Here is a 26,971-nt window from a genome sequence, read left to right as displayed (position 1 = left end):
TTCAGGAATTCCCACTCTTTTTCAGAGGTCCTCTAATCTAGAGACCATAGCCTTTATCCAGACTGAGAATATATTTCTGAAGCTCCCTCTTTCCCCTCCCTCTCTCTCCCTTTTTCTTTCTTTCTCCCTTTTTCTTTCTTTCTCCCCCCCCCCCCATCTTTCTCTCTCTCTTCTTGGAAAGAAATTCCCTCATATAGGTCAGAATGAAGTATATTTGTATAAATCTACTGTTTAGGGCCTACAGAGATCAGAATACCCAATTTTTCAAAGTGTCATTATTACATTTGATTTAATCTATAACAGAACCAGAGCAGTATGGTATATTGGAAAAAACATTGGATTTGATATCAGAGAGCGGTCCGTCCTGAGTTCAAATCCTAAACTGTTTCTTTTGTCTATGTGACTATGGGCAAGTCATTTAAACTATTTGGGGCTCAGTTTTTTTATCCATAAAATTAGGGGGTTAGACTAGATGAACTTCAATATCTCTTCTTACTCTAATCTGATAAGCTAGAATCTTGAGCTTAGTGTCCAAGATTTAAAGAGACCAAGGAGACTAGTACTGGGCAACATTCCTCACTGAAACCATAAATAAACAGACCCAAATATTCCTTTCTGCCTTTCAAAGATATTGTTCATATGTAGGAAGCCTTCTGAGAAGACTGAGATTATTTTTCTGTTGATTCTATTACTGCTATCCCTTTGCTATAGAACTCACTGTCACCCTGTTCTGTATAAAGAAAATCACAGTGCCCCATCATGGAAAAATGTAAAAACCAGAAGATTTAAGATTACCGGACTATTCGCTTATCTATTTTTTGGCATTTTTTTGTATATGTGTGCTTTTGTTCAGGATGCTGCCCAAGCCTAGAATGCTATTGTTAGCTATCAAGCTTTATGCTTATTGGCATCTATCTATGCTAAGGAGAAGTTCAAATGAATTTTTTCAATAAAATCCTCAAGAAGTCAAATCTCACCCAATAGCAAATGATCTTAACTGTTTCTTCCTCTAAACTTCAATAACATTTTGTATCACTTCTGCATTCCTATATAGTAGAGCAGGGATAGGGAATCTTTTTATTGTCAAGGGTCATTTGGATATTTATAACAACATGCAAGGGTTATATTTGCTCAAACATTTAATTAATTTACCCTCTAATAAAGCTCCTAGATTTATTGAATTTCAAGTCCCACCTGCAGTTGCCTTGGCAGAGCAGACCTTGCCAGAGGTTTCCCACCCCTATAGTAGAGTTTTATATTTTTATATATTTACCATTTAATTTCATTAAACTATTTGTTATTAATATATCCAAATTTTGTTATTCTATATTTGATTACTAAAACATATTAATTTGTATATTTTATTTCTTTTGTTTTAAATTTTATTTCTTATTTAAGGCAATGGGGTTAAGTGGCTTGTCCAAGGACACACACGGCTAGGCAATTAAGTGTCTGAGGTGGGTTTGAACTCAGGTCATCCTAACTCCAGGGCCAGTGCTCTATCCCCTGCACTACCTAGATGCCCCTGTATATTTTATTTCTTGCTAAGCAATCAGGATTGAGTGACTTGCCCAAGGTGTCACACAGCTAGTGTCAAGGGTCTGGGTTGAATTTGAACTCAGGTCCTCCTGGCTCCAGGGCTGGTATTCTAGCTACTGTGTCAACCAGCTGCCCCACATTTGTATATTTTAAAATATATTATCATATCTTGTATCATTATTATATAATTGTGTTAATATTTGTCTATGTGGTGTAACTCCATGATGATTATAGGCTCCAAAAGAGCAAGGATCATTTTAAAAAAATGCTCTTTGAGTCTTGCTAAGACCATAGCATGCCACTTTCAGATAATAAATATTTAATAAGCAAATGTCAAATGAATGACTTTGTGGGAAATGAATGCTAGTTAAATTTTGATCCCATTCTGAGAAACTATAATCAAAACAAAATAAGATTCTTTCCTGTGACATCTTATTGATGGAGCCAAGGAATTCTGGGTAGCTTTATTAATTTTTCTAAAGATTGAATTGAATCCTTCTGTGTGGATTATGGCTCAGTACAGCTTTCACAAGACTTACAGTTGGATTCCCAAACACAGTACTGTCTTTTCCTGTTTTGTCCCCTTAAACATATAATTTTAACTTCCAAACTAACACATAGGACTTCAATGTTTTCTAATTGGGATATAATTTCACCCAGCTGCATTTCCCCTCCTCAGGTTCTAAAATAAATTTTGAAGTCTCCATTTGTTAGCCTCACTATACCACAAGGCAGTCTAAATTCTTGCTCCTCCCTGACCCTCTGCCCAAAGGAATAAAAAAGGCAGAGGTGGGGAGCTGGGAGGAGTCAGGGGAGTTGATCTTGAAAAGGTAGAAAATGGGACCTTGGTATGTCTTCTTAATTGGCAATGATTAACCCAGAACCCTGCTGGTAGCTTTCAACCCATCCCAGAGCTTCTGAAGCAATAATCTCCACCACCTTCTCCTCTAGGAAATAGCATGTCCCAATTATATTTTGAAGAATTCAATAACTAGTGGATACATAGGCTTGAGGATGTCCTTGGTGTGAAAGTTTTGTGTAACTATATTTCTGTGATAAGACTTCAAATGGATTTTTTCCAAGCAGCTTTACTCAGAATTCTAAGTGACCTTTTCTAGCAAATGCTTGAGTGAAGGTTTAAAAAAAACCCCTAACATTCCTGGTCCAAGCTGTTAATTATTTAAAACATCAACAACCTTTTTCTTCTGATACCCTTTAAGTCCTCCCACAATGCAGCTGTGTTAACTTGATGGAGTAGATATGTCTCTGAAAAGTGATGTGGAAATCAAATCATATTTTAGCTGCACTAGGAAAAGTTTGATGCTGTGAGTCTTTTTGAAAAGTGAATAATATTTCGCATACATTTGAGTTTTTATAGATTAATTTGCTACCTATTTATGCTTTGTAATATGGCTCAACTTGACTTTGTGACTCATTCTCTTTTCATGACTGTGAATAGAGGATATAAGCTGTTTAATATGTTTGTTTGGATGGCACCTATTATTACTTTTGTGTTTTTATAAATCTATAGCTTAGAAGTAATTATTCATGGACATTGGGATGATAGCATGCTTTTAGTCATTAGAGAACTGGGCTTGAAGTCAGGAAGCACTGAGTTGAAATCTTGCTTCTGATACTGGCTATATGATCTTGACCAAATCTTTTAACTTTTATGGAGCTCTCTGGAACTTGTCTAACAAGAATGATATTAGGATTTTCCAAGTGAAGAAATTCCCTCTGTCAATGCATGTCAGCACGTTCTCTGCAAAAAAATATATTTTTCAGAGAGTTGCCTGGGGACTGAGATATCAAGTAAGTCAGGGCAGCTTGGTAATGTGGTGGATCAGAGAGCACTGGTGCTTGAATCAGAAGAACCTGAGTTCAAATTTGACCTTGATCTGTGACTCTAGGCAAGTCACTTAACCTCAATTGCCTCCTCCTGAAAAAATATCAGCAAACTTCCCCTTGGGTCATAGTTCCAGTATATGTCAGAGGTGCAATGTGAACTGAGGTCTTTTTGCTCCAAGGACAGCTCTCTATCCACTATGCTGCATTACTTCTCCATATAGTGAAAAAAATTGTAAAAATGTTTATGATCTCTGAGCATTAAGACTTGTCCTTAAAAATCTTGCCTTGCTTAAGAGCAGGAGAGAGATTTTAAGCATTGTTATTTACTAATAACATTTCACATTTGACTATCTCTCTACTAGAATGCTCAGTAAAACAGAAATAGGAAAAAGTCTGGTTCCAATGTCAACATATTAATGATAAGAGTATTCTGTTTAGAGTTAGAGAAACAGCAAGGATAAAATAGCATTCCTGTTTTCCATTGGAATTAGATTCCATTCCATTATTCATTATAGTTATATTGAAATAGTGTACCATCTATTCTAACATTTTTCTTCTGTTGAAAAAAATGACAACTTCAAAGCTATTGACTCTGAAATAAACTAATGTTCTTTAGACCTTTAAGATTCTCCTTTTTTGCAGGTGTGGTGACTGTTTCAAAATAGAGGGAAAATTTTTTCTTGATCTTCTCAAAATTGGGTGTAGGGATTAATAAATATGAATACCATATATTTCTAAAATGTTTTCAACTCTATTGAATATTTTCCACATCTATGACCTTACATGATCCTCACAAGAACATTATGATGTTGATATGATAGCTAGTAGTATTCCTACTTTAGGAATGAGGCAAGTTCAGCTCAGAAAGGATAAGGGACTTAAGTCCAAGATCCTCAAGTGGTTACAACTGAACCAGATCTAATGTCATGATCTTCTAACTCTAAGGTTGGGGGGTGCATTGATTATTACCTTCTCCCCAGCTTAAAAGCTTTGTTGCTATTCCATTTGACCACATTAGAGATTTTTGGCAAAGATACTGTTTTTCATTCCTTCTGTAGTTCATTTTACAGATGAGGAACTGAAGCAAATAAGTTAAGTGACTTGCCCAGGATCACTCAGCTAATAAATATCTGAAGCCAGATTTGAACTCAGCAGTCTTTCTGATTCCTGGCACTCTAACCACTTTGCCACCTAGCTACCTTCTACTTAAAAGTAATTATCTCTTATATAAGCATATCTTGATTCAATCAATTAATCAGTGATAAGTATTTTTTTCTTTTTTGTTTTGCAAGGCAATGGGGTTACGTGACGTGCCCAAGATCTCAGAGCTAGGTAATTATTAAGTGTCTGAGGTCACATTTGAACTCAGCTTCCCCTGACTCCAGGGCCAGTGCTCTATCCACTACACCACCTAGCTGCCCCAAGAGATAGGTATTAAAAAAATGCCTAGATACCTCCTTAAGTCAAAGGTATTTCAATTGCAGCAGGAACACATTTTTGATTGACCAACAGGATTTGGTTCCACCCTTGGGGGTTGTTCAATAGTAAGAGTTTTGTACTGCTACTGAGGGACTTTGAGAATCTGGCAGTGAAAAGATAAAGCTATTAGGAACAATGCTAAAAAGAATTGAAAGCACAACAGATGAAAGGAGAAATAGAAAGCAGAATTGGACAGTGGCAGAGAAAGGAGAGAGGGAGGAGAGGTAGCAGTCCTAAAGGGATATGAGAACAAAAGATTCAGTCAATTAATAAAACATTTGTTAAACCTACTGGTGTCATTGTGTGCAAGTGTTAAGGATTTTATTTGGGACTTGAAGTCAAGGTGGTCAGTACTAATGGAAAAGAAACATGAGAGACAGCCAGAGAAAATGCCCAGAACTGAATAATGGAGTGTCTTGTTCATGGAACATCCAGAAGTCCAGTGTCTGCATCAAAAAGTGAATGTCAAGGAGTTAAATAAGAAGACTGTAAGGTGGTAGGGAGCCGAGTTATGGTTTTTAATGCCAAATAAACATTTTGTATTTGATTGTGGGGGAAACAGAAGGTCACTAGGGATTATTGAAGGAGTATGTGTGACATGATTGAACTTGTGCTTTATTCTAATGGAGAGGACAGCAAACAGTTTTGTACAAACAGAAAAAGTACAGAATAAACTGAAGAAAATCTTGGGAAAGGCAGTAAGGTTAAGGAAGACCAGGAAAGGCTGCTTCTGGGAAAAAAAGGCTTTAGCTGAGACTTGAAGGAAACCAGGGTAGCCTGGAGGGGGAGATGAAGAGGGAGTGAATTCCAGCCATTAGATACAACTGGTGAAAATGTCTTAAGTTAGGAATAATGTCACATTCAAGGCACATCTCAAGGAGGCCAAGGTCACTAGATTGCAGAATATATTGGGGTTAGGAGGGAGGAAATGAAAGAAAACTAGAAAAGTAGGAAGAGCCCAGATTATGAAGGATTTTGAAAGTCAAACGAAAGGTTTTTTATATTTGATCCTGGAGGTAAATTGGAACCTTTGATGTTTATTGAATGGCAATGTGAGATAGTCAGACTTGGGAAGATGAATTTAACAGCTGGAAGATGGATTGGGGTGGGGAGAGACTTGAGGATGTGATGCTATTTTAGTTGTCTAGCAATGAGGTGATGAGAGCCTCCATCATAGTAATGGTGAGAAAAGAAAGGAAAAAATAAAGGTAAAAACAGCAGGACTTGGTAACTGATTTGATATGAGAGGTGAGACAGAATAAGGAATTGTGGATGATATCTAGATTATGAGCCTGGGTGAAGTGAGTCATTCATAGTCATAGAGAATTTAGGAAGAGGGGAGGGTTCTGGGAGAAAGATGATGAGTGTAATTTTGGACATGTCTAATTTAAGGTGTGTATGAGATATCTAGTTAGAGATGTCCAATAGTCAATTAGAACCTTAAGCCTACAGATTGGGAGAAAGGTTAGGACCAGGATAGTCCTATAGATCTAGGAATTATCTGTATAGAGATAATAGTTGAATTCATGGGAGCTGATGAGTTCATCAAGTGAAACAGTTTAGAAGGAAAAGAAAAGAGAGTCTGAGATAGAACTTTGGTTAGAGGTGTGATCTGACTTAAGATTCAGAAAAAGACTTTGAAGAATAGTCAAATAGGAGAATTAGGAAGGAGCAGTGTCATGAAATCTTTGATAAAAGAGTATTTAGGAGAAAAGAATGATTGACAGCATCAAAGGTAACATTTTCTTTATTGTTAAGATGGAAAGGGTGGAGCAGAACTCACAAAAAAGTCTGAATAAAGCAATTTTCCAATCCAATGAAACTTAGGTCAACAGAAAAGGTCTATCTCACCTGGGTGAGAGTGGAACATAGGCCAGAAAATCAAGAGAAGGTTTTAGGAGTCATTGAATCAGTCAGTACCAGTAGCAGCAGTAGCTTTTGGAGCTCTCAGCCCAGGGATTGTAAAAGGGTCAAATAACTGATCAGAAGGAGGCAGGACTCCATTGCATTGCTCATACTCAATTATAGTTCTGGATGGCAGTTTCAGGTCAAGAAGGAGCAGAAGCACAACAGAGCTTGAGGCCTCTGTGGATCAGGGGCCCTCCTCACAGTTCCAGGGCAGAAAGGAGTGCTTGTGACCATTCACAGTCCAGAGCACAGACCAGGAGAGTAGGAAACATTCTCCTTCGATCATACCACCTTGAAAGAACTGAAAACTTACAGGTCTCTATAAGTTTCTCTGAAAATAACTGCACAAAACCCCTGGAGCTTGGGACAGTGTTCCCTCTACCCTGGAAGCAGAGTCCTATCTTAACAAAGAGTTAAAATAAAATAATAGGTTGGGGAAATGAGCAAGCAGAAAATAAATCCTGACTATAGAAAATTATTATGGTGACAAAAGAAGATCAAAACACTCAGAAGAAAATAATAAAGTCAAAGCTCCTACATCTAAAGCCTCCAAGAACAATGAATTGGTCAAAGGTCATTAAAGAGCTCAAAAGAGATTATTAAAATTGGAGAGGTTGAGGAAAAATTGGGAAGAGAAATGAGAATGGTGCAACAAAATTATGAAAAAAAGTCAATGGATTGATAAAGGAAACACAAAAAAAGTTACAAAGAAATGCAAAAAGTCAAACAGGAGAAGAATGCCTTAAGAAGTAAAATTAGACAAATGGAAAAGGAGGTACAAAAATTCACTGAAGAAAATAAGTCCTTAAAAACTAGACTTAAGCAAATGGAAGTTAATGTATAAAGAAAAATCAAAAGCAGCAAAAAAATAGAAGAAAATGCAAGCTATCTCATTGGAAAACAACTCACTTGGAAAACTGATCAAGAAGAGATAATTTAAAAATTATTGGACTACCTGAAAGCCACAATCAAAAAAAATATAAAAGAATATACTTCTTATATTTCAAGAAATTAACAAGGAAAACTGCCCTGATATTCTAGAACCAGAGGGGAAAACAGAAATTGAAATAATCTACTGATCACTTCCTAAAAGAGATCCCCAAATGAAAACTCCCAGGAATATTATAACTGAATTCCAGATCAAGAAGAAAAATATTAGACGCAGCCAGAAGGAAACAATTTAAGTATCATGGAGCCACTGATTTAGCAGCTTCTATTTAAAGGATCAAAGGGCTTGCAATGTTATATTCTGGAAGGTCAAAAAAAATCAAGAACCAACTACTACCTAGCAAAACTGAGTGTATTATATCAGGGGAAAAGAAATAGAGAACTTTGAAACTTTCCTGATTAAAAGACCAGTGCTGAATAGAAAATTTGACTTTCAAATATAAGACTCAAGAGAAGCATATGAAGGTAAACAAGAAAGGGAAATTCTAAGGGACTTAATAAGATTAACTGCTTATATTCCTACATGGGAATATGATACTGGTAATTCATTAGAACTCACTATTAGGGCCATTAGAAGAATTATAGACATAGAGTTCACAGGAGTGAGTTGAATATGAAAGAATGATTTCTAAACATATAAATTTAAGACCTAAGAGAGGAATATATTGGGAGAGGGGAAAAGGGAGAAGAGTGATGTAAATTATGTCTTATAAAAGAGTGAAGGAGAAGGGGGGGAGTAAGAGAGAGTGAGTAAATCTACCTCTTATCAGAATTGGCTCAAAGAGGGAATAGCAGCTCAAATGGGTATGGAAATTTATCTTGTCCTACAGGAAAATAGGAGGGGAAAGGGATAAGAAAAAAGGGGATGACAGAAGGGAGGCAGATTGAGGGAGGTGGTAGTCAGAAGCAAAACACTTGAGGATGGATAAGGTAAAAGGAGAGAGAATAGAATATCTGGAAAGAAATAGGATGGAGGAAATGTAGTTAGCAATAAATAGTAACTGTGAAAAAATATAGAGGTCACTTTCTTTGATTAAAGGCCTCATTTCTCAAATAGTCAAATTTCTAAGAATGAGTCATTCTCAATTAATAAATGATCACAAGATGTGAACATTTTTCAGATGAAGTATTCAGATATCTATAGCCATATGAAAAATGATCTAACTCATTACTAATTGGAGAAATGCAATTGGTACTTATTAGATTGACTAATTGGACATAAAATGATGGAGGGGAAGTGGGGAAAGTGAGACATTAATACCTTACTGGGAGAGTTGTGAATTAGTTAAACCACTCTGTAGAAAAATTTGGAACTATGCCCAAAGGGCTATAAAACCCATGCCTACTCTTTGACCTAGGACTTCCAAAAGAGCTCTCCAAAGAGATATCCCAAGAGATTAAAAAAACTAAAAGATAAAGGACCTATTTGTACTAAAATATTAATAGCAGCTCATTTTTGGTGGCCAAAAAATTGAATTTGAGAAGATATCCATTAGTTGGGGAATGAATGAACAAATTGTGGCATGTGATTATAATATAATATTATTTTGCTATAAGAAATGATGAGCAGGATATTTTTAGGAAAACCTGGAAAGACTCATGGAAGGTGAAATGTACAATATACAAAGTAAGAAAAACATTGTAGGATGATCATTGTGAATGATGTAGCAATATTATGATCCAAGACAATTCTGAAGAACTGATAATGAAAAATGTTATCTATCCCTAGAGAATGAACTGATGGTGTCTGAAGAAAGATTGTAACATATTTTTTAAAAATTTTAGTTTTATTGAGTTTTTTAATATTATTTTCTTTCACAACATAATTATTATGAAAATGTTTATAAAAGTGACTATACATGTATGACCTATATTGAATTGCTTGCCTGCTTAATGGGGGTGGAGTGGGAAGGGAGGAGGAAAGAGAATTTAGAAATTGAGGTTTTAAAGATGAGTATTAAAATTGTTTTTGCATATAACTGGGGAAAATAAAATACAAAATAGAAACAGAAAAAATGTAAAAATAAAACTTTTACTAGTTTCTTTGAGGATCATCATGAGTTTAAAATTAATCAATGTACATGAATAATTTTGTAGACCATTTATATTCCTTTATAATTCACATATTTCATTTACTTACCAATGTAAGCTGCTCCATCAGTTACCATATATTTATTTCTATTTAATTTGGGAAAGGAATTGTTCTTTTGTTCTTTTGTAGAGCAGGCACTCTGTTTTTCTAAATCAAAGAACTTCTGTTAGAGTAAGAAAGATAAAGCAAATCATTAGACATTAACAGGGAATACTGCAGGGATATGCTGCAGAATATTACCTTGGACATAGGGTAAATCTATTAAAACATATTCCTGTTTTATACAAACTACCCTAATACTTGTATCTCTTCCTGTTGATTTACCTGAGTAACCAAAGGAGAAAGTTAACATTCATCATGTCATGCTGTAATTTATAGTTTTAAGAAATAAAACGAATATGAAATATGTCCTTTCAATGAGTTAAGGACCAAAAGGTTATTTAACTCTCAGTATTATTCATCAAGACAATTGGGATTAAGTCAGCCTTGGATATTGGTTGCCAAGCATGCCATGAACTGAATGAATATTCTTATAAGTTGCATAAGTTATGAGAAGTGATGTTACCACCTTAATGATTCCACTTGATTAAATGTGAAACTCATAGAAGTCATGGTATTCTGTGCAAAGGAATTAGAGTTTTCATTCTGAAAAATATGCCTGGAAAGTTTAGATTTAACAAGCTCCCCAATAATTACAATTTAAAATCAGAATACCTCTATTTTCTATTCTAAGACTCAAAGTTTTTGACTCACTTTGAGAGGTAGCAAACACCTGGGGACTGAGTGCTTTAGAGGAAAAGAAGCAGTATGGCATAGTAGAAATAACATTCAACTTAGGAGTTAAGAAGACCTGAGTTCAAATCTCAAATTGTACATTTAAGGGTAGTGATCTTGGGCAATTCACATACTTTCTTTGTGTCCTCTGAACTCAGGTCCTCAGACTCTAAAGCAAATACTCCCTCTGCTTGACACATACATATATTTATATCCATATAAATACTTATATTTGTAGTTATAACATTAAGATGATTAAATAATATTATTGAGATAGGTGAGTTCATTTTTCAATGCAGATTCTCAAAATGCGATGCCATTGAAAATATTGCTACTTGGAATCTTTTTCGAAAACTAAGATTGATATTTTGTCTTTAAAATAGAAAACTCTTTTCCACAGAAGTGAGATGTTATGGATAGTAATAAAAATTATACTATTTTGATTAACCAGTGTTTAATCACTGATCATGAAAACATAAAAAAGAAATTCATGTTCAAACATTTCAATTTCAGATGAGCCTAGACCATTTTTAATTATGATGAACTAAAGTCAAATATGTCATATTTGTTCATAAAAATGTTTCTTTATCATTTATATTTTAAAAATTTAAATGAGAATGTCTTTTGTTATGTGAATAAGCAATATTTCTTTACTTCTGACATTTCATTTGTAGAACAAGGTATTCTTAAAATTGGAAAATGTGAAAAATATTTTATACAATATTATCCATAATTCTAAATTATCATAAATGCAATTGTTATCTGTCTGAATCAGAATATGAATTTGAGAACCTTTTATTTATTCAGTTTTTCAAATAGGCTTCAAAGAATTAAATATTCCTTAACATCAATTGCATCAATGTTCCTACAATGTAATCAAATTAACATTTAACAATATGTTGTTTCATCCATTTGCTAGGGAAAAAAAGTTTTAATTTCTCAAAGGATAGATTGCAAAAGTCTACAGATATATGTACAAGTCTCTTCCCTGCCATATTAATTGTATATGGAACCATTTGAAGCTACTTTTTATATGATTCTTAAAAATCATTTTGACCCTCTCCATAGTTGCAGTTGGAGGTAGGGCCAGGATTTCTTTTAACAAATGAAACTGTTTATACTTAGCAATTCTGTAAGTTAAACACAATGTTGGCAATCTTTTTTGGAGTCACAGATATGATTTTTGAAAAAGTTGTTATTAAAACTAATTTTCTACAAAAAACTTCTCTTGTTTTGCCAATATATTTTATAAAGATACTTTCAAGATATGTATTTTTTTAGTTTTTGCAAGGTAATAGGATTAAGTGGCTTGCCCAAGGTCACACAACTAGGTAATTATTAAGTGTCTGAGGCCGGATTTGAACTCAGGTACTCCTGACTCTACAGCTGGTGCTCTATCCATTGTGCTACCTAGCTGCCCCATCAAGATATTTTTTCCAATTTATTTGATTTTGTTCTATCTGCAACGAAAATATTTTTTAAAGTAAATGTAATGATCTCTTTCTATTAAGGATCTTTGGGGCTTTGCTAGTCCTTCCATTGCTGAGTTGTTAATCTACCAGGGCATTTTTAACTACCCTATAGCTTAAAGTTTCTTTTATGTGTTGCCTGTACTAATTAGAATTTGAGATCCACAGTGCACATATCAAGAGCTTACTGAATTCCTATTCATTCATTTAAAAGACAAATTGTTTCTCGATTTAGTCTTTTTTGTTAGTTTCTATATTTGCTCCTTAAATGATATCTGTCTTGCTTGTGCTAAAATTATTTTAAATAAATATTAATAATTGAATGACAAGTCAATTTAAAATGATGATGATGATGATGATGATGATGATTTTTTAAAAGGTTGGTTTCCCCTATATTACTCAAACTGGAAGTGTAGGGACTATTCACAGGTTCTTCCCATGCCACTTTTGATTGACATATGGATTTTGACCTGTTCCATTTTTGACTTGACTTAATCTCTCTTTTGACAGCAGGGTGGACCCGTGCTCTGAGAGTCTCATGATATTTATGCTGAATTTAGTGCAGACACTGGATCAACATAACCCACAACAGTTCAGAACTCCTGAACTCAAGAGATAGCCAGTCCCACTCTCCCAGAAGCAGGCTTTAAAGTTTGATGCTACCATACCTGGCTTAAATTTAAATTAAATTCTAGAAAAATTTGAGTATGTAATTGTTCTCAAGATATTTCCAGTTTTAAAGGGCTTTTTTGGGGAAAACTAGCTCATTATAATGCATTGCCAATGTGAATGAAGTTGATAAAAACAGTCAGTATTATGGTCATTTTGGCTTTTGCACAGAAATTTGTTCAATTTCAAGTTTATATCTTTTATATTCAAAAGTTGCAAGCAGTGCAATTGCGTAACTCAGTCCTATTTAGATGTCTATCCTACCTCATGACCTCATGACAATGGCATATTATTCTTGCATTCACACACATGTATTGACTGTTTTAACTCTTCATTAATTCTGTTTAACCTTATATTTACATATCTTATTAAATAATTGCTGTGCAATATTCATTGTCAATTGGCATGGATTAGCTGTGTTAACTTTGTACTTGTTGACTTTTGTTGACAAAAGCAGAAATATTTAGGTAGTTAATAATCAATTTTGGTTACTGCTTGGTACCTTGCAAAACTGTTTTTAGGGAATAGTCTCCATTATTTGAAGTACATTAAAAAAGGACTATTTCCTGGTAGATAATATTTTTGCTATAAACTTCTTTATACTTAACTTATACTAGTTCTAAGTCAAGAGACACAATCATTTTCTAGGTTTCTACCCATTTTGCACCTTTGTAAATTCTTTGGTCTGTTGGCCAGATTTAAACTTGAAATTACCTTCTTGTCATTTACAAATACTCTGGAAAATGCTTTAATGCATCTCTTATCAGATTTGATTGTGTTTCTTTATATCAGAGGTTTTACCAATTTTTTTTTACAAGGCAGTGGAGTTAAAGTGACTTGCCCAAGATCACACAGCTAGGTGTCTGAGGCTGGATTTGAACTCAGGTCCTCCTGACTTCAGGGCTGCTGTTCTATCCACTGCACCATCTGGCTGCCCCCAATTTTTTTTCATAACTCCATAGAACTTCGAAAAACACCAACAGTTGATGTTGAATAACCTACGGTAAATCAGTCATTCTAATAACCTCTTGGTGAAGTTGTACATTGGTCTGACCATTTAAGAAAACAAATTGGAATCATGTAAGAAAAGTGACTAAGTTCTTCAGTCCTCTTGACATCAAAATAATCCTTCTGTATATATAATCCAGTGGAGTAATTTATTTTTAAAAAGCCCTGAATGTTCTTTTTTTAAAACATTTGTTTTTTTAAAGCAACGGGGTTAAGTGACTTGCCCAGGGTCACACAGCTAGACAATTATTAAGCGTCTGAGGCTGAATTTGTACTCAGGTCCTCCTAACTCCAGGGCTGGTGCTCTATGCACTGTGCCACCTAGCTGCCCTTCCCTGAACATTCTTCCATCCAAAATATTAATAATCATTATTTTTTTGTTGTAGAAAAAACTAGAAAGGAAGAGCTGTCTTTCAACAATTGAACAAAGTGTAGCATATAAATATAATAAAATATAATGCAGTAAGAAATGATTCATGTGAAGAATTCAGAGAAATTTAGGAAGCTTCTTATGAACTGATACAACTAGAAGAAAGCTGAATTCTGAGTAATTGAAAGACAAGCAAAATTGCAGAAAAAATGGTCCCAGTAACTTAATATAGTATTTTTCCAAGATATATTTTATTTCAAGCTTTATTTTTTCTCTCACACTTTCTACTTATTCCTACCCTGGGATTTGTAATAACATGACTTTTACCACAGTTCTGTATAATTTGGTTAGCATAATTTCAGCTGGCTGGAATAATCAGTTCTGTCTAAAGCAGGATAGTATATAGCGAATAAACCTTCACAAGTTTCTAAAAGCCATTTAAACACATTTCTCCTTAATTCATACTAGACTATAAGAACACTTTCATATTTCATTGACAATAACTAATAAATAAAATACCCAGAAGAATGCAACTTAGACTTGGTTCATTACTGAAATATCCAATCATTTGCCTTATTTTCTTTTTGTAGGGAGATATTAGAAAAACTAGCCAATATTTGGAAAAAGTTAGAAACACACAGTTTAATAAAACTTGGGTTGGAATGAAAAAAGGAGGGTCTTGATAAAAAAAAAACTTGTTCTTGAAAATCAAATATAGCCAAGGGGAGGAAGAATAACCTTACGTGGAAAAATGAAATTATTTTAGAACTAATAAATTCCTAGAGAAATGACTCATTAATCATTGAATATTATCATCATTTTTGTTGTAGCTGACAGAAATTGGAGAGGTTGCAAGAAAGAATTATTTGTTTAATTAAAACCTGGCTCTTGGGGAGAGACTTGTGAAAGTCATATTCCTTCATTTTTCCAATGACCCTCCATAAAGGCAGTTGTATAGTAATACTGGATGCCAACCAAATTCTGTCCTCTGGACACATCATGATTAGTTTTTCAGATGCTAAAACATCCTTTCTCATTGACAAATTCGTGAGGACAAATCTTCATAAAGTTCTTTGCCTTGTAACCATATCTGATATTTGAGGAAGCAACCTCCTTTTCTTATTAGTCTTGTAATCATTTCTAAAATTAATGGATTGTCTTCAGTAAGGGGCACTTTTATAGCCTTTGCTTTGCCAACTAGCTATTGCCAAGATAAGCGGTGAGTAATTTGCTTTAAGTAATGAAGCCATCTATATTTAGAAGAGGCTAAGCTGAATAAGTTGCTTGTAGAGTTGAAAAAAGGTTAGAAATCTTAAGCAGAGGCACTTAATATTTCCAAATGAAATGCTTCCACCTGATAGCTTGGTAGAAGTTGATGATAGTGAATCCTATGTAGGAAGCAGGTTTAACATATATGAATTAGCTTCCAAGTCAGGATGAGGAGAAGATGCAGGTAGTTCTCCAAATTTCTTAAACACACTCCTAGCTATTTGTATAAGAATTTTTTTGCCCAACCCTCAGTGTGAATTATGTGGCTTTCCTCATCTTTTAGTATTTAGCATTCAAATACAAATTCATATAGTAGCTATGTAACCTTGGGCAAGTCACTTAACTTCTATTAGTTTCAGTTGCCAAATATGTAAAATGGAAATAATAATAGCACCTGCCTTTCAAAGTTATTATGGGGATCAATGAGATAATAATTATGAAATGCCTAGCACATAGTGATATGTAAATGTTAGTTATTATTTTTATTATTATTTGAGCAGTAACAATACTTTAGGTTTTCTGAAAATAGATTAAAAATATTTTTCTAAAAAGAAAAGTTCTTTCTTACCTGAATGAGAGGGAATTATGAAGATTTCTATCCATCATTGAACCCTCTTATCAATAACCTCAGAGAAATAATGACCTATGACTTTTAAAACCTGTACCAAGCAATTGAGTTCAAAGAAGGGCAGTAGAAGCCTCTAAATGAGCATAGATTTTTTTTTTTTGGTATGAATTCTACTTCTCTATCCAGGATGCTTAATTATTAGAATGATTATGACCCTGCAGTTGAAAATGTCTGAACAATAGGACGTTTTAGTTGAATGAAAAATTTCAGATAAAATGGAAGGGATAGGAGAGGCTTCTTGGGATTATTCAAAGATCACTAGGGGCGGCTAGGTGGTGTAGTGGATAAAGCACCGGCCTTGGAGTCAGGAGTACCTGGGTTCAAATCCGGTCTCAGACACTTAATAATTACCTAGCTGTGTGGCCTTGGGCAAGCCACTTAACCCCGCCTGCCTTGAAAAAAAAAAAGATCACTGGACTTATAGTCAAGGGCCCTGGACTCCAGTGCCAGCTCTGCTATCACTATGTGATCTGGTAGTAGTTATTTCATTTCTAGGTGCCTCAGTTTCTTCAGTTATAAAATCAGAATGATGTCAAGTCAATCTCCTCTTAGAGCTGCTCTGATGATAAAATAACCTAATAGCTGAAGAAGTATTTCAAAGAAGTAAAATGTTGAGTGAATACAGAATGTGGTTGTCATCTGAAAAATTATGGTCATGCCTTTCTATTTGCACTGTGTTTTACAGTAAGAATGATCTGATTTTTAGGTTTTGTTTTGTTTTTTTTGCAAGGCAAATGGGATTAAGTGACTTGCCCAAGGCCACACAGCTAGCTAATTATTAAGTGTCTGAGACTGATCTGATTTTTAGATGAGAAACTGGAATTAGATTTGGTGGAGTCTTAAGAATCAAACTATCTTTATATGAAGAGAAGAAGAATGTTGTAATAGAGCAATGACGTTGAATTAGAAGAGACATAAGTACAACCTGGCACCACCTAGCTCTGTTATTTATTGTGTAGTTAACTCTAAGTTGTGCAACTTCTGAGTCTTAGCTTATTTCTTGGTAAAATTCATACATTAGAGTTTGTACTTCCTCCCTCACAATACTGTTATGAGGAAAGTTATTGTTTGTGCTTCATTCTCGAAGAAGAACCTGACACAGAAAGGTGATGCCATGCCAAGTTAGTGAATTGGATTTGAGTGAGGGGGGACAGTACTTAGTCACAAGTCTCACTTTCTCCTTCAGAGCCATCTGGGTTCAATGGCCAGATATGAATCAGCACTGAAAGTGGCCCTGGATGTTAAGCAATCAAGGTTAAATGACTTGCCTAAGGTCACAGAATTAGTAAGTATCAAATATCTGAAAGTATTTTGAGGAAAATACTTTGAAAACAAAGGGATACAGATATACTGCTATTATTTGAAACTCAGATTCATAGTAGGGATATGACAGTAAGAGAAGGGAAATTGTTACTAATAATTTTTATTAAGTTATGGATAAAATAATAGCAAAGCATTTTATATCACCCATTATGATAGTATGCATGTATCATCATAATTTAAAAATTAAAATATGAAAAATATTTACAGTAGAATGGAAGATCCTTGAGGACAGGCATTATTTTGATTTTGTTTTTGTTTCTATATCATTAATATGCTGTACAAATACCTGACTCTTTAAGTGTTCTTTGAATTGTATTAACTTGAATATTTAAAGTCCAACATTTTTTGAATAATTGAAGTTATCTTAACATTTTACAATTAAAAATAATTATCAACATCTTATTAATCTTTCATTTGTAGGTGAGTGCAATTCTTAGCACAAAGTAAGCTAATATTAAATGTTTGTTGTTTGATTTCTAAAAAAGTTGAAGGTTACAGGAGATATAGTAGGCCTGGTACTTACAACTTTCAAACTGCAGTTGGCAATTTCAGTACAAATAGCTTTAAGAGAGGAAACGAAGTTAAATGTAAGGGGGTCTGTTTCTTTCCAAAAACTGATGAGGAGTCGAACTTTAACTCTTCGTAAAACTAATGCTTCTCTTATTTTTCCATCCAAATCTGGCCAGTAAGTTCTGTGGGAAAATCATATTCTTTAGTTCAGTGTAAGGAAAATAATATATTAAAGAAAAACTTGAATTTTGGTTAAGAAGATGACCATTTATTTTATAATATTCAAGATAGACTTGGGAACCAGTTGATTAAAATAATTCCATAAATGGATTTGGAATCTGTGAAATTAGAACTAGTCATATCTTCAATCTTCTGTTGTTATTTGCATCCATGTGATTATGTTTTGTCCTAGGAAGAAGTGGAACATATTTTATCCCCCAAAGGCAGGACATAGTTCTTCTCCATACATTGCTTTTCCCTGCTGCAAGCACATTCACTAGAGGGTACAGTTGCCCCTAGATTACCATGGCCAGGTCCCATTATTTGAGTGACCTGGCGTCCACCTTTGTCTTCCTACCCTTTCTGGAACAGTCATCTTCTCTGATTGCTGTTACTCTATGGCTATTCTATTTTGCCCAAATGGTATTTGTCTCAGGGGTAAAAATTCCTGGTATGACTATGGATATAGCTTTCAACAATATAATAACTGAGATTCTAAATAGATGACTTGCCTAATGCTACACAATTTGATTTCTGAATTAGGAAGAAATTACAGAGGGCTTTTGGTTTTTTACTTCAGAGTTTAATCTATTGTATCTCCACTGGATCTCAGATGAAGGAACAAAAAGGCCTTGGGAAGCAGCAAGTGTGTAAAGGAACTGGTTCCTCAGTGTGTCCCTGAACTCCCTGGATTGATTCCCTAAAGACTTTAGGAAATTTTTCCTAACTTGGGGAATGTGTCGCTTATTAGATAGATATAGGTGGATATATATTGATATCTTGCTCCCATTGTGAAAGTAAATGTTTTCTGTATATTTTCTGGTATCTTCAAATATGTATAACTTCACTGATTTCTGTTTGTTATTTGCTTGGATAAAATAATTTATTCACTCAAATATTTCTGATGACCTTTTATGTAATTAACATTTGGTGAGAAGCGAGTCGAGCCTCTACATAGGTTTGAAGTACCATTTCCCCTTTAAGGATTAGTGAATAGGAAAGTTACTTAAATCTAAAAATAATTTCCCCTATGTTAACAATATTTAGGGAACCAGACAGATATAATTCTATACTGCTCTCTGAGAAGAGCAGAACAGCGAGTCTTGTATTCCCTATTTCTATTCCCTTTTAGAAAGAAATAAAAATTTTTCTTGAAAAGGAAGAGATTGGATTCTGGATATATCTTTTTATGCCTCCCTTTCAAGTCACATTTAGACAAATTCATATAGTCATGCACTTATACACACATCCATCTCACATATCTACCATCTGAAAAATTCATTTTTTCATAAAAATATTATTACCCTATAATAAAAAGTAGTAGAAAATTTTCATGTACTGGATTGATTAGAAATATCAAAAAGATGTGAAAAATAATCATATGAAATCATTAAGCCCAAGAAATTCAATTCTGCTTTCTAAGAGACTACTCTCAAAACTGACATTTAATTGTGTAAACATATTCTTAATTAAACTGATTATCCAATATATTTATGGCATTAAAAATCAGATATGATCAGGAAGAAAGTAAAACTGAGAAGGTCTCAGTATGGACACCTATCTATTTATTCATGCAAAGATTTTTCCAAAGAATTTGGCACAAATTGTATGCCTAAATTTAGTCCATGTATTTGCATATGAAACAATGATGAATTATTGAAAAACTTCTCTATTTGTAACATATTAGTGTTCTGTATCTCCTACAGAGGGATAGATAGATTTGATGAGAATATTTTTTAAAACCTTTTTTCTCCTTTAGGTTAAAAATATCTTTATGAAAATCCAGGTTTTGATGGAATTTGCACAGAATGACATAAAACTATTTCCCCTTTCAAGGCAAAGCTTCCAAGATACACTCAGAGGCAGCTTATCCTTTAGAAAACATTTCAACCAATAATTCTAAATTTGGTGGCTATCATCTCATACTGTGACATTCCTAACTTGTTCAGTTTGGTCTTTTAACTACAAAGAGCTCACAGGTAGGTCACAGGAAAACATGTTGATACCTTCTGAAGAGCAAGATCCTGGAGTCCTAGAATGGTTTCAGTTAGGGGATAGGTTCTTGTGGATAAATCACAGCAAATATTCCAGATTCTCGTTTTACAAAGCTCAATTCAGACAGTTAATTCTCAATCATTTATTCTCAAGAAATTGTATGGCCCTCATCTAACATGATCCTAACACAGAATCTAGGCACTCACCTTTTGGTGCTTGTGTTAGAGACAGGTAGGTAATCCATTACAGCAATGAACACAAACTCCTTAGCATCATCAATGACACTATAGATGGCATCTATGTCAAAGCTCCTGTTTTTAGGGCAAAAGACTTTAGGAGAATTCTGTAAAGATGCAAAGATCAAATTATTATCATAGAAAATATACATATGTTTTTGCTTTTTCAGGAGTTAACTTATGAAGTTTTTGGCAATGACTGGTTCATTTACTTTGATTAAGCTTAGATCAAGTTCTCATTAATTAACTCTGGAGAATAAATCATTATGAGTATTTGATTTCCTAGAGAATAGGATCTACTTACCAGACTCACCAGGTCTATGTGAATTAATTTAGTTCTAATGAAGACATAAAAATAGACTTAACAGTAGTTCAAAAAAATTACATCTTTTAGAAGGATCAAAAAGTATATTTTTGGAGTCTAGATGTTAATTAAGATGTATATCTTGAGTAATCTATATGCAGAGCCTTAAATAGGGTGAATTGTCAGTGCTTTCTCTATGATAGATTTCCAGAAGGTGCATGTTTTTTCTGATAGTTTAGAGAAATCGTCCCTAAGTCTGACCACATCCCTGAGAAGAATTAGGACTAGAATTGAGTTGAACTCAACACATCTAGCAAAAACTGATGAGAAACTTTCCCCCCAACATGTTGGACAATAGGGCCTCTTCTACTACTTCATCCTTGGGACCCACATAACCAGGTTCTTTTCTCTCAGTTCTACAGTACCTAAGCAATATTCCTATCCAAAGATCATTTTGATGGAATAGGCTTTTGGTGCCTTCTTTAGTTGGTGTTTTGGAGCTAAAGGTCAATTATAGAGTACACTGGCAAGAGTACAGAGGCTTTATCATTTCCATCATTAATCATAGCTGCTGCCCTAATTACTGTTAGGTTACTGATCAGTTTGTTGTCCTCCTTGACCTCTCTGCCTTGACTTCCTGGATGGATGGACAGAAGAGATATTGTGAAGATATGCTTACAAGAAGTGAATTAAGAGTCGAAGTAACACCAGAATTTCAAATGTGAAAAATTCTATCAGTGTGCTGTCACAAAAGAAAGTAATGAAAGAGATATAGAAAGAGTATTGAGAGTGGTTGGAGAGTAGCCAGGTTAAGTCATCAGAGATATCAAGGGAGGAGAAAATGTTATGAATATATCTGTCATAGTATTACTTAAAGTCAAGTTATATTAGAGGAGGGAGTTTTCTTATATATGAAATCTCTGGCTTTTCATAGACCTTGATTTCATTAATAAAATTTCACTGAACTGATCTCTACAAAGCATATAACAGAGATATGGCATTTTTAGTTAATGATGGCTGCTAAAGTGGTTCCATAGAGTAAATACCTATTTTCAAACAGAATTGGTGCTCAGATTATCTTATTAGTAATTTTCCATGGTTCTCCAAATGTTCTTTTAAATTCCTTTGTATTGTCCCTAAATAGTAAAGCAGAAAGAGGAAAAAACCCCTGAAAATGACAAATACTAGTCTCCATAAAAATGCTGTGATTGGATTTTCCTAATCAACTGTTTCCCTGGAAGTTCACATCTAATTAATTCAGGTACCCTGCTTTTCAGTACAAATCAAAGGCCGATATCTTCTATGCTGGAAATTTAAAAGTTCCCTTACCACTTGCACCAACAGATTTTCAACTTACTAATGAACTTATTTCTGATTTTTAAAGAGCTTTCTAAAGTATCCTTTTCAAATCACAGCCACATGGAAAAAGTCATCTGAACAGCACTATAATGTATTTTGCTTCAGACTCATTAAGATCTACTTGGTGTCTTAACTCACAAAATATCTTTTAGTCTAAATGACTTTGATGGGTGATTGATCTGGGTAATAAGCAAGAAGAAATGAAATCTACCTCCTACACAGCTCAATCAAAACAGACCTTGAGTATAGTCCTTGTCTTGGAAAACAAAATAGAGATTCTCAAGGGCTCTGCAAAATATACACACAGTAGAAAAGAAGTTCAATCACTGTTGCTATCGCCTAGTTTTAACAAAAAAATGAAATAAAAAATAAAATACTTTCCTCCAAATTAAGAGAAAAGATAAGGTTATATCTAGTCAATGGTCTACTCAAGAAAATGAAAAACTAGAAAATAAGAACAAAAAAATCTGCCCAACCCACAGATTTATAGGTATTTTTAGCAAAAAATATAAAATACTGGGAAGTCATGTTAATTTTCTGGAACTTCCAAATGTGGAATTTTTAAGCATTTGCACTCTGTAAACTTTTGTTAGGGTCACTAAAACCAGAGCACAGGGAATCATCTTGTAACATTCCACAAGTATACTGAATGAAGTAGTCTTTCTGTCGAATCATTCAGAATGTCTAATGGATTACTAATACAGCAGAAAAAATACATATTACAGAAAACAGCCAAGATTTTGGTGTATAAGATACAGAGGGATCATTCATAACATCTGTAAACCTCCAAGGATACTAACTCAGATGTCAGCAATGTGTATTACATTGCTGTAATTAATATATGTATTGTGATGAACAACAACAACAACAATAACAACAAACCTGACAGTGAGAAACTGAAAAGGAAAAAATGGGTAACCATCTATGGGAGATGAGGCTTTCTCATGAGTAATTTGATAAAAAAAGTCTTGATATTTGTCCCATCCTGAAGGCATGGATTCTGCAGAATCAACCACAGAAATTTGGGAAGTTCCATTAAATATTATGATGGTTCATCTCCTAGACTTTTATTTTCCAATAACAATTTTTCTTTAATATTTTAATGGAGACCTTAAAATGTAAACTTTTGATACTGTCTCAACTTTTGCTCTTCTTGTTCCGACATGTAATTTTTTTGATATATGGTACTCCCAAAGTAGAAAACTCTCTTTTTCAATATAGATAAGCAACTTATAGTCTTGGACAGCTGTTTGTAGTACTTAAAGGTTGTCACAGAGAAAAAAAATGTTTATATCATAGAATATGTATGCAAGAACAATTAGAAATTATTATTTTTTGGTGAAAAGAATCATTATCATTTTTCTTGACCACATAATGTTCTAGGAGATATCACATGATCTCAATGGCCAAAAAAGGTTGAATTAGTATAACGTTAGGAGCAGCCTAAGTGGCACAGAAAGGCAGTAAGACTCATCCAATTGATTAAAAATCTGATGTCAGACTAGATCTCTATGATCCTTGGCAAATTACCTTGTTTATCTCAATTTCCTCATATGTAAAATGAGCTGGAGAAGGAAATGACAAACCACCCTGGGCTATGTGCCAACAAAACTTCCAAGAAAACCTTTGCCAAGAAAAAATAGGGTCATGAAGAGTTGGACATGATTGAAATATGATTGAAATAAATAGCAACAAATATGTAGCATGAACTCAAGTAAGACTGGTCAGAGCAAGGAGTAATCAATTATTATTCTGGACCCACTTAGATCTAATGCTTAAAGCATCTAAATAGAAGCATATTCTGTAGCATATATTTAACTATCTCATTTGCAATAAAAATAAAAGTAGTTAAACCATACGATCAATAAATGATCAAAAAGCAAAAAAGGGTAGATCCAAATATAAGTTAACTTTATACATTCACACTAATAGCACAATACATAAATTAAGAACTTGGCTTTTGGATAAGAATGTCAACTCACCGACACAAATGCTTGAGATTTTGTTTCATTCAACTGAAGTTGCAACTTTTTTTGATTGTCATATACTCCATACAACCTCTTTGACCAAGTTTGAGGCACTCTGCTCTTGTATCTTAATGAGCTATACAAGGCAAATATCCTTTGTAAATCTAGGACTAGACAGCTGCAGTTGTAAAAGATGACACCAAGTTCTTTCATCTGTGAAATTAAAATAGAAGTCATTAATGGTATCACTATCTATCTTTCATAGTTTATTTGAATAAGAAATAATTTGAACTTCATTGTTTTCTTACACTTATTGTCATTCAGGAATATATAAAAAGTAGATAATAATGTTTAAATGTAGAGTGATACAAATTTATCTATACAATGATAAATTACCAAAAAACCCTCTTAGATCAGATGGCTACATAGATAAGAAGAGCAACCCAAATTAAAGTCTTCATTTAGCCTCATCATTTGTGACTTGAGCAGATAATTTGTTCTTTTTCCTGATGTATCAGTTTTTAAAAGATTAGACCAATCACTTAAAGAAGTCTTTTGTTATGCATATGAATACTCACTTGAAGCTCTGGCATTAGACTTGTGCTAAAAACATTAATGTCATTAAAACCTCTTATATTTGATGACAATTTACTACCAGACTCTGTGTTGTACTCAACTGGAATTCTTGGCTTTGATATGGAATATGACAGAAATGCAATAATTATATTTAAGGTGAGGGTGGTCAACTGTTGAATAATGCTTTCAACAGTATCAGCATTCATTTGAATGCTGACTGAAAGAGAAAAATAGTAATAATAGCCAATTATGGGTTCAATATGTTTTAATGTCTGGTGAAAACGAATGTAGGTGTAGATGTTCTGTACCAAAACCCTGTGATTGGTCAGTTAACAAATATTTATTAAGAACCCATTATGTGCCAGGAACTATGATAAGCACTGAGGATAAAATAAAACTATTTTAGGCACTAGGACAAAAGTGAAACTGTCCCTTCTTCAGAGCACTTTATTGAGGAAAATAACATGTGACTGTGAAGCTATGGTGATACTCATGGGAGTGAAGATTATATATCTGTCATATCCAGTTACTTGGTTAAAAGACGAATGAAATTATAGCTTAAAGCTCTGGTCTTCCATCAGTGTACAATAAGCATATGTGAACTTTGTGTCACTGAATTAATCCTCTTTGGCCTGGTTGTCCTTAGTCAACTGATAGGTAGGGAAGTGAATATAGGCAATCCAAGCTTCATTTCTTTCTTTTTTTCTTTCTTTAAGAAAAGACTTCAATTTAAATTCACAGCTTACTGCAAAAGTTCACAGATTACTACAAAAATTTCACAAATTATTACATAAGATGCGCAGGTGACTAAAAAAAGTTCATAGGTTAAGTTGTTTGGGGAAGTATCAAGACAGCAAGTTGCAGTCGAAGTAGTGGAGTTAAGTAAAGAAGAAACAATAAAAGCTGGGCTGGTGAGAACATCAAAAATAGCTAAGAGGGAGGGAAGAGTGTGAGAGGTTATTTGGGGGATCATACTTCCTCAGATTGGGCTGTACTCCAAAGGCAGAGGAGCAGTCTCAAGCTTCATTTCTCTTTTTTTTTTTAAACTGATATTCCATATTATTTTTCCAATTACATGTTACAGAAGTTTTTTCCAATATTTATCCACTTACATATTTATAAGTTATATGTTTTTCTACCACTCTCCCTTCCCAAACTCCTCCCCTCAGTGGTGGTGGTGAATAGTCTGGTAAAAGTTGTACATGTATTTTTGTATTTAACATATTTACCTATTAATCATTTTTATGAATGAGGAATTAGCACTAAAGAAGAAGAAAGAAAACAATGGCATGAGAAGGAAAAATACAAGATAGGTTTTTGCAAGGCAAAAGGGGTTAAGTGGCTTTCCCAAGGCCACACAACTAGGTAATTATCAAGTGTCTGAGGTCGGATTTGAACTCAGGTACTCCTGATTCCAGGGCCAGTGCTCTATCCATTGTGCCAACAAGTTGCCCCCAAGATAAGTTTTTTTTAAAAGTAAACACATTATCCATTCATATTCTATTTTGTTTTATTTTTTCACTCTGGATGTGGATGACCTTGTCCATCACAGATCTCCTGAGGTTGTCCTACATCTTTGAACTGCTGAGAGAAGCTGCATCCATCATAGTTGATCAACTCCTAATATGTACAATGCTCTTTTGGTTCTGTTTCTTTTGCTCACCATCAGTTCCTATGTTTCTTTCCATGCTTCTCTAGAGTCCAACCATTCATGATTTCTTATAGAAAATAGTATTCCATAACATTCATATACCATAATTTGTTCAGTCATTCCCCAATTGTTGGGCATCCCCTCCATTTCCAATTCTTTGGCACTACAAAAGAACTGCTATAAATATTTTTGAACATGTAGGACTTTTCTCATTTTTTATCATTTCTTTTGGACACAGGCCTAATATTGATATTGCTGGGTCAAAGGGTTTGATCAATTTTATTGCACTTTAGGCATGGTTCCAGATTGTTCTTCAGAATAGTTGGATTAGTTCACAACTCTAATAGTGTATTAATATCCCAATCTTCCAATAGCCTCTCTAAAATTGTTCTTTCTTTCTTTTTGTCATCTTAGCCATTCTGATAGGCTTGAGGTGGTTGTTTTAATTTGCTTTTCTCACTCAATAATGCTTTGGAACATTTTTTATATGACTATAAATAGTTTTACTTTATTCTTTTGAAAACTGCCTATTCATATCATTTGAACATTTAGCAATTGGGGAATGACATAACTTATAAATTTGATTCAATTCTCTCTGTAATTTAGACATGAAACTTCTATTAGAACCACTAGCTATGAAAAATATTTCCAAGGTTTCTCTTTTCCTTCTAATTTTGTCAGCATTGGTTTTATCAGTGCAAAACTTTTTTAATATAGTTAAAACCATCCATTTTGCAATTTATAATGTACTCTAATTTTTGCTTCATCATAAATTTCTCCCCTTTCTATGGATCTGACACAGTATTTTTTGATCTCTTAATTGGTCTATG

General features: G+C 34.0%; 1 protein-coding gene across 3 annotated transcripts in view; it reads right to left on the bottom strand.

Moving 5' to 3' along the window:
• The window catches only part of PLD5 (phospholipase D family member 5), a 397,224-nt gene that overhangs the window by 9,746 nt on the left and 360,507 nt on the right, over positions 1 to 26,971 (bottom strand). For all 3 annotated transcript variants that reach the window (XM_074222900.1, XM_074222901.1, XM_074222902.1), the window contains 4 exons: positions 23,930 to 24,127; positions 20,255 to 20,391; positions 17,848 to 18,016; positions 9,863 to 9,977 (listed from right to left, as the gene is read on the bottom strand). In XM_074222900.1, the coding sequence (XP_074079001.1) occupies positions 9,863 to 9,977; positions 17,848 to 18,016; positions 20,255 to 20,391; positions 23,930 to 24,127 (619 nt within the window). The remainder of the gene's footprint in view (positions 1 to 9,862; positions 9,978 to 17,847; positions 18,017 to 20,254; positions 20,392 to 23,929; positions 24,128 to 26,971) is intronic.

The sequence above is a fragment of the Macrotis lagotis genome, chromosome 2, assembly GCF_037893015.1.
Source record: "Macrotis lagotis isolate mMagLag1 chromosome 2, bilby.v1.9.chrom.fasta, whole genome shotgun sequence".
Lineage (NCBI taxonomy): Eukaryota > Metazoa > Chordata > Mammalia > Peramelemorphia > Peramelidae > Macrotis > Macrotis lagotis.
This window is presented reverse-complemented; position numbering and strand designations above follow the sequence as displayed.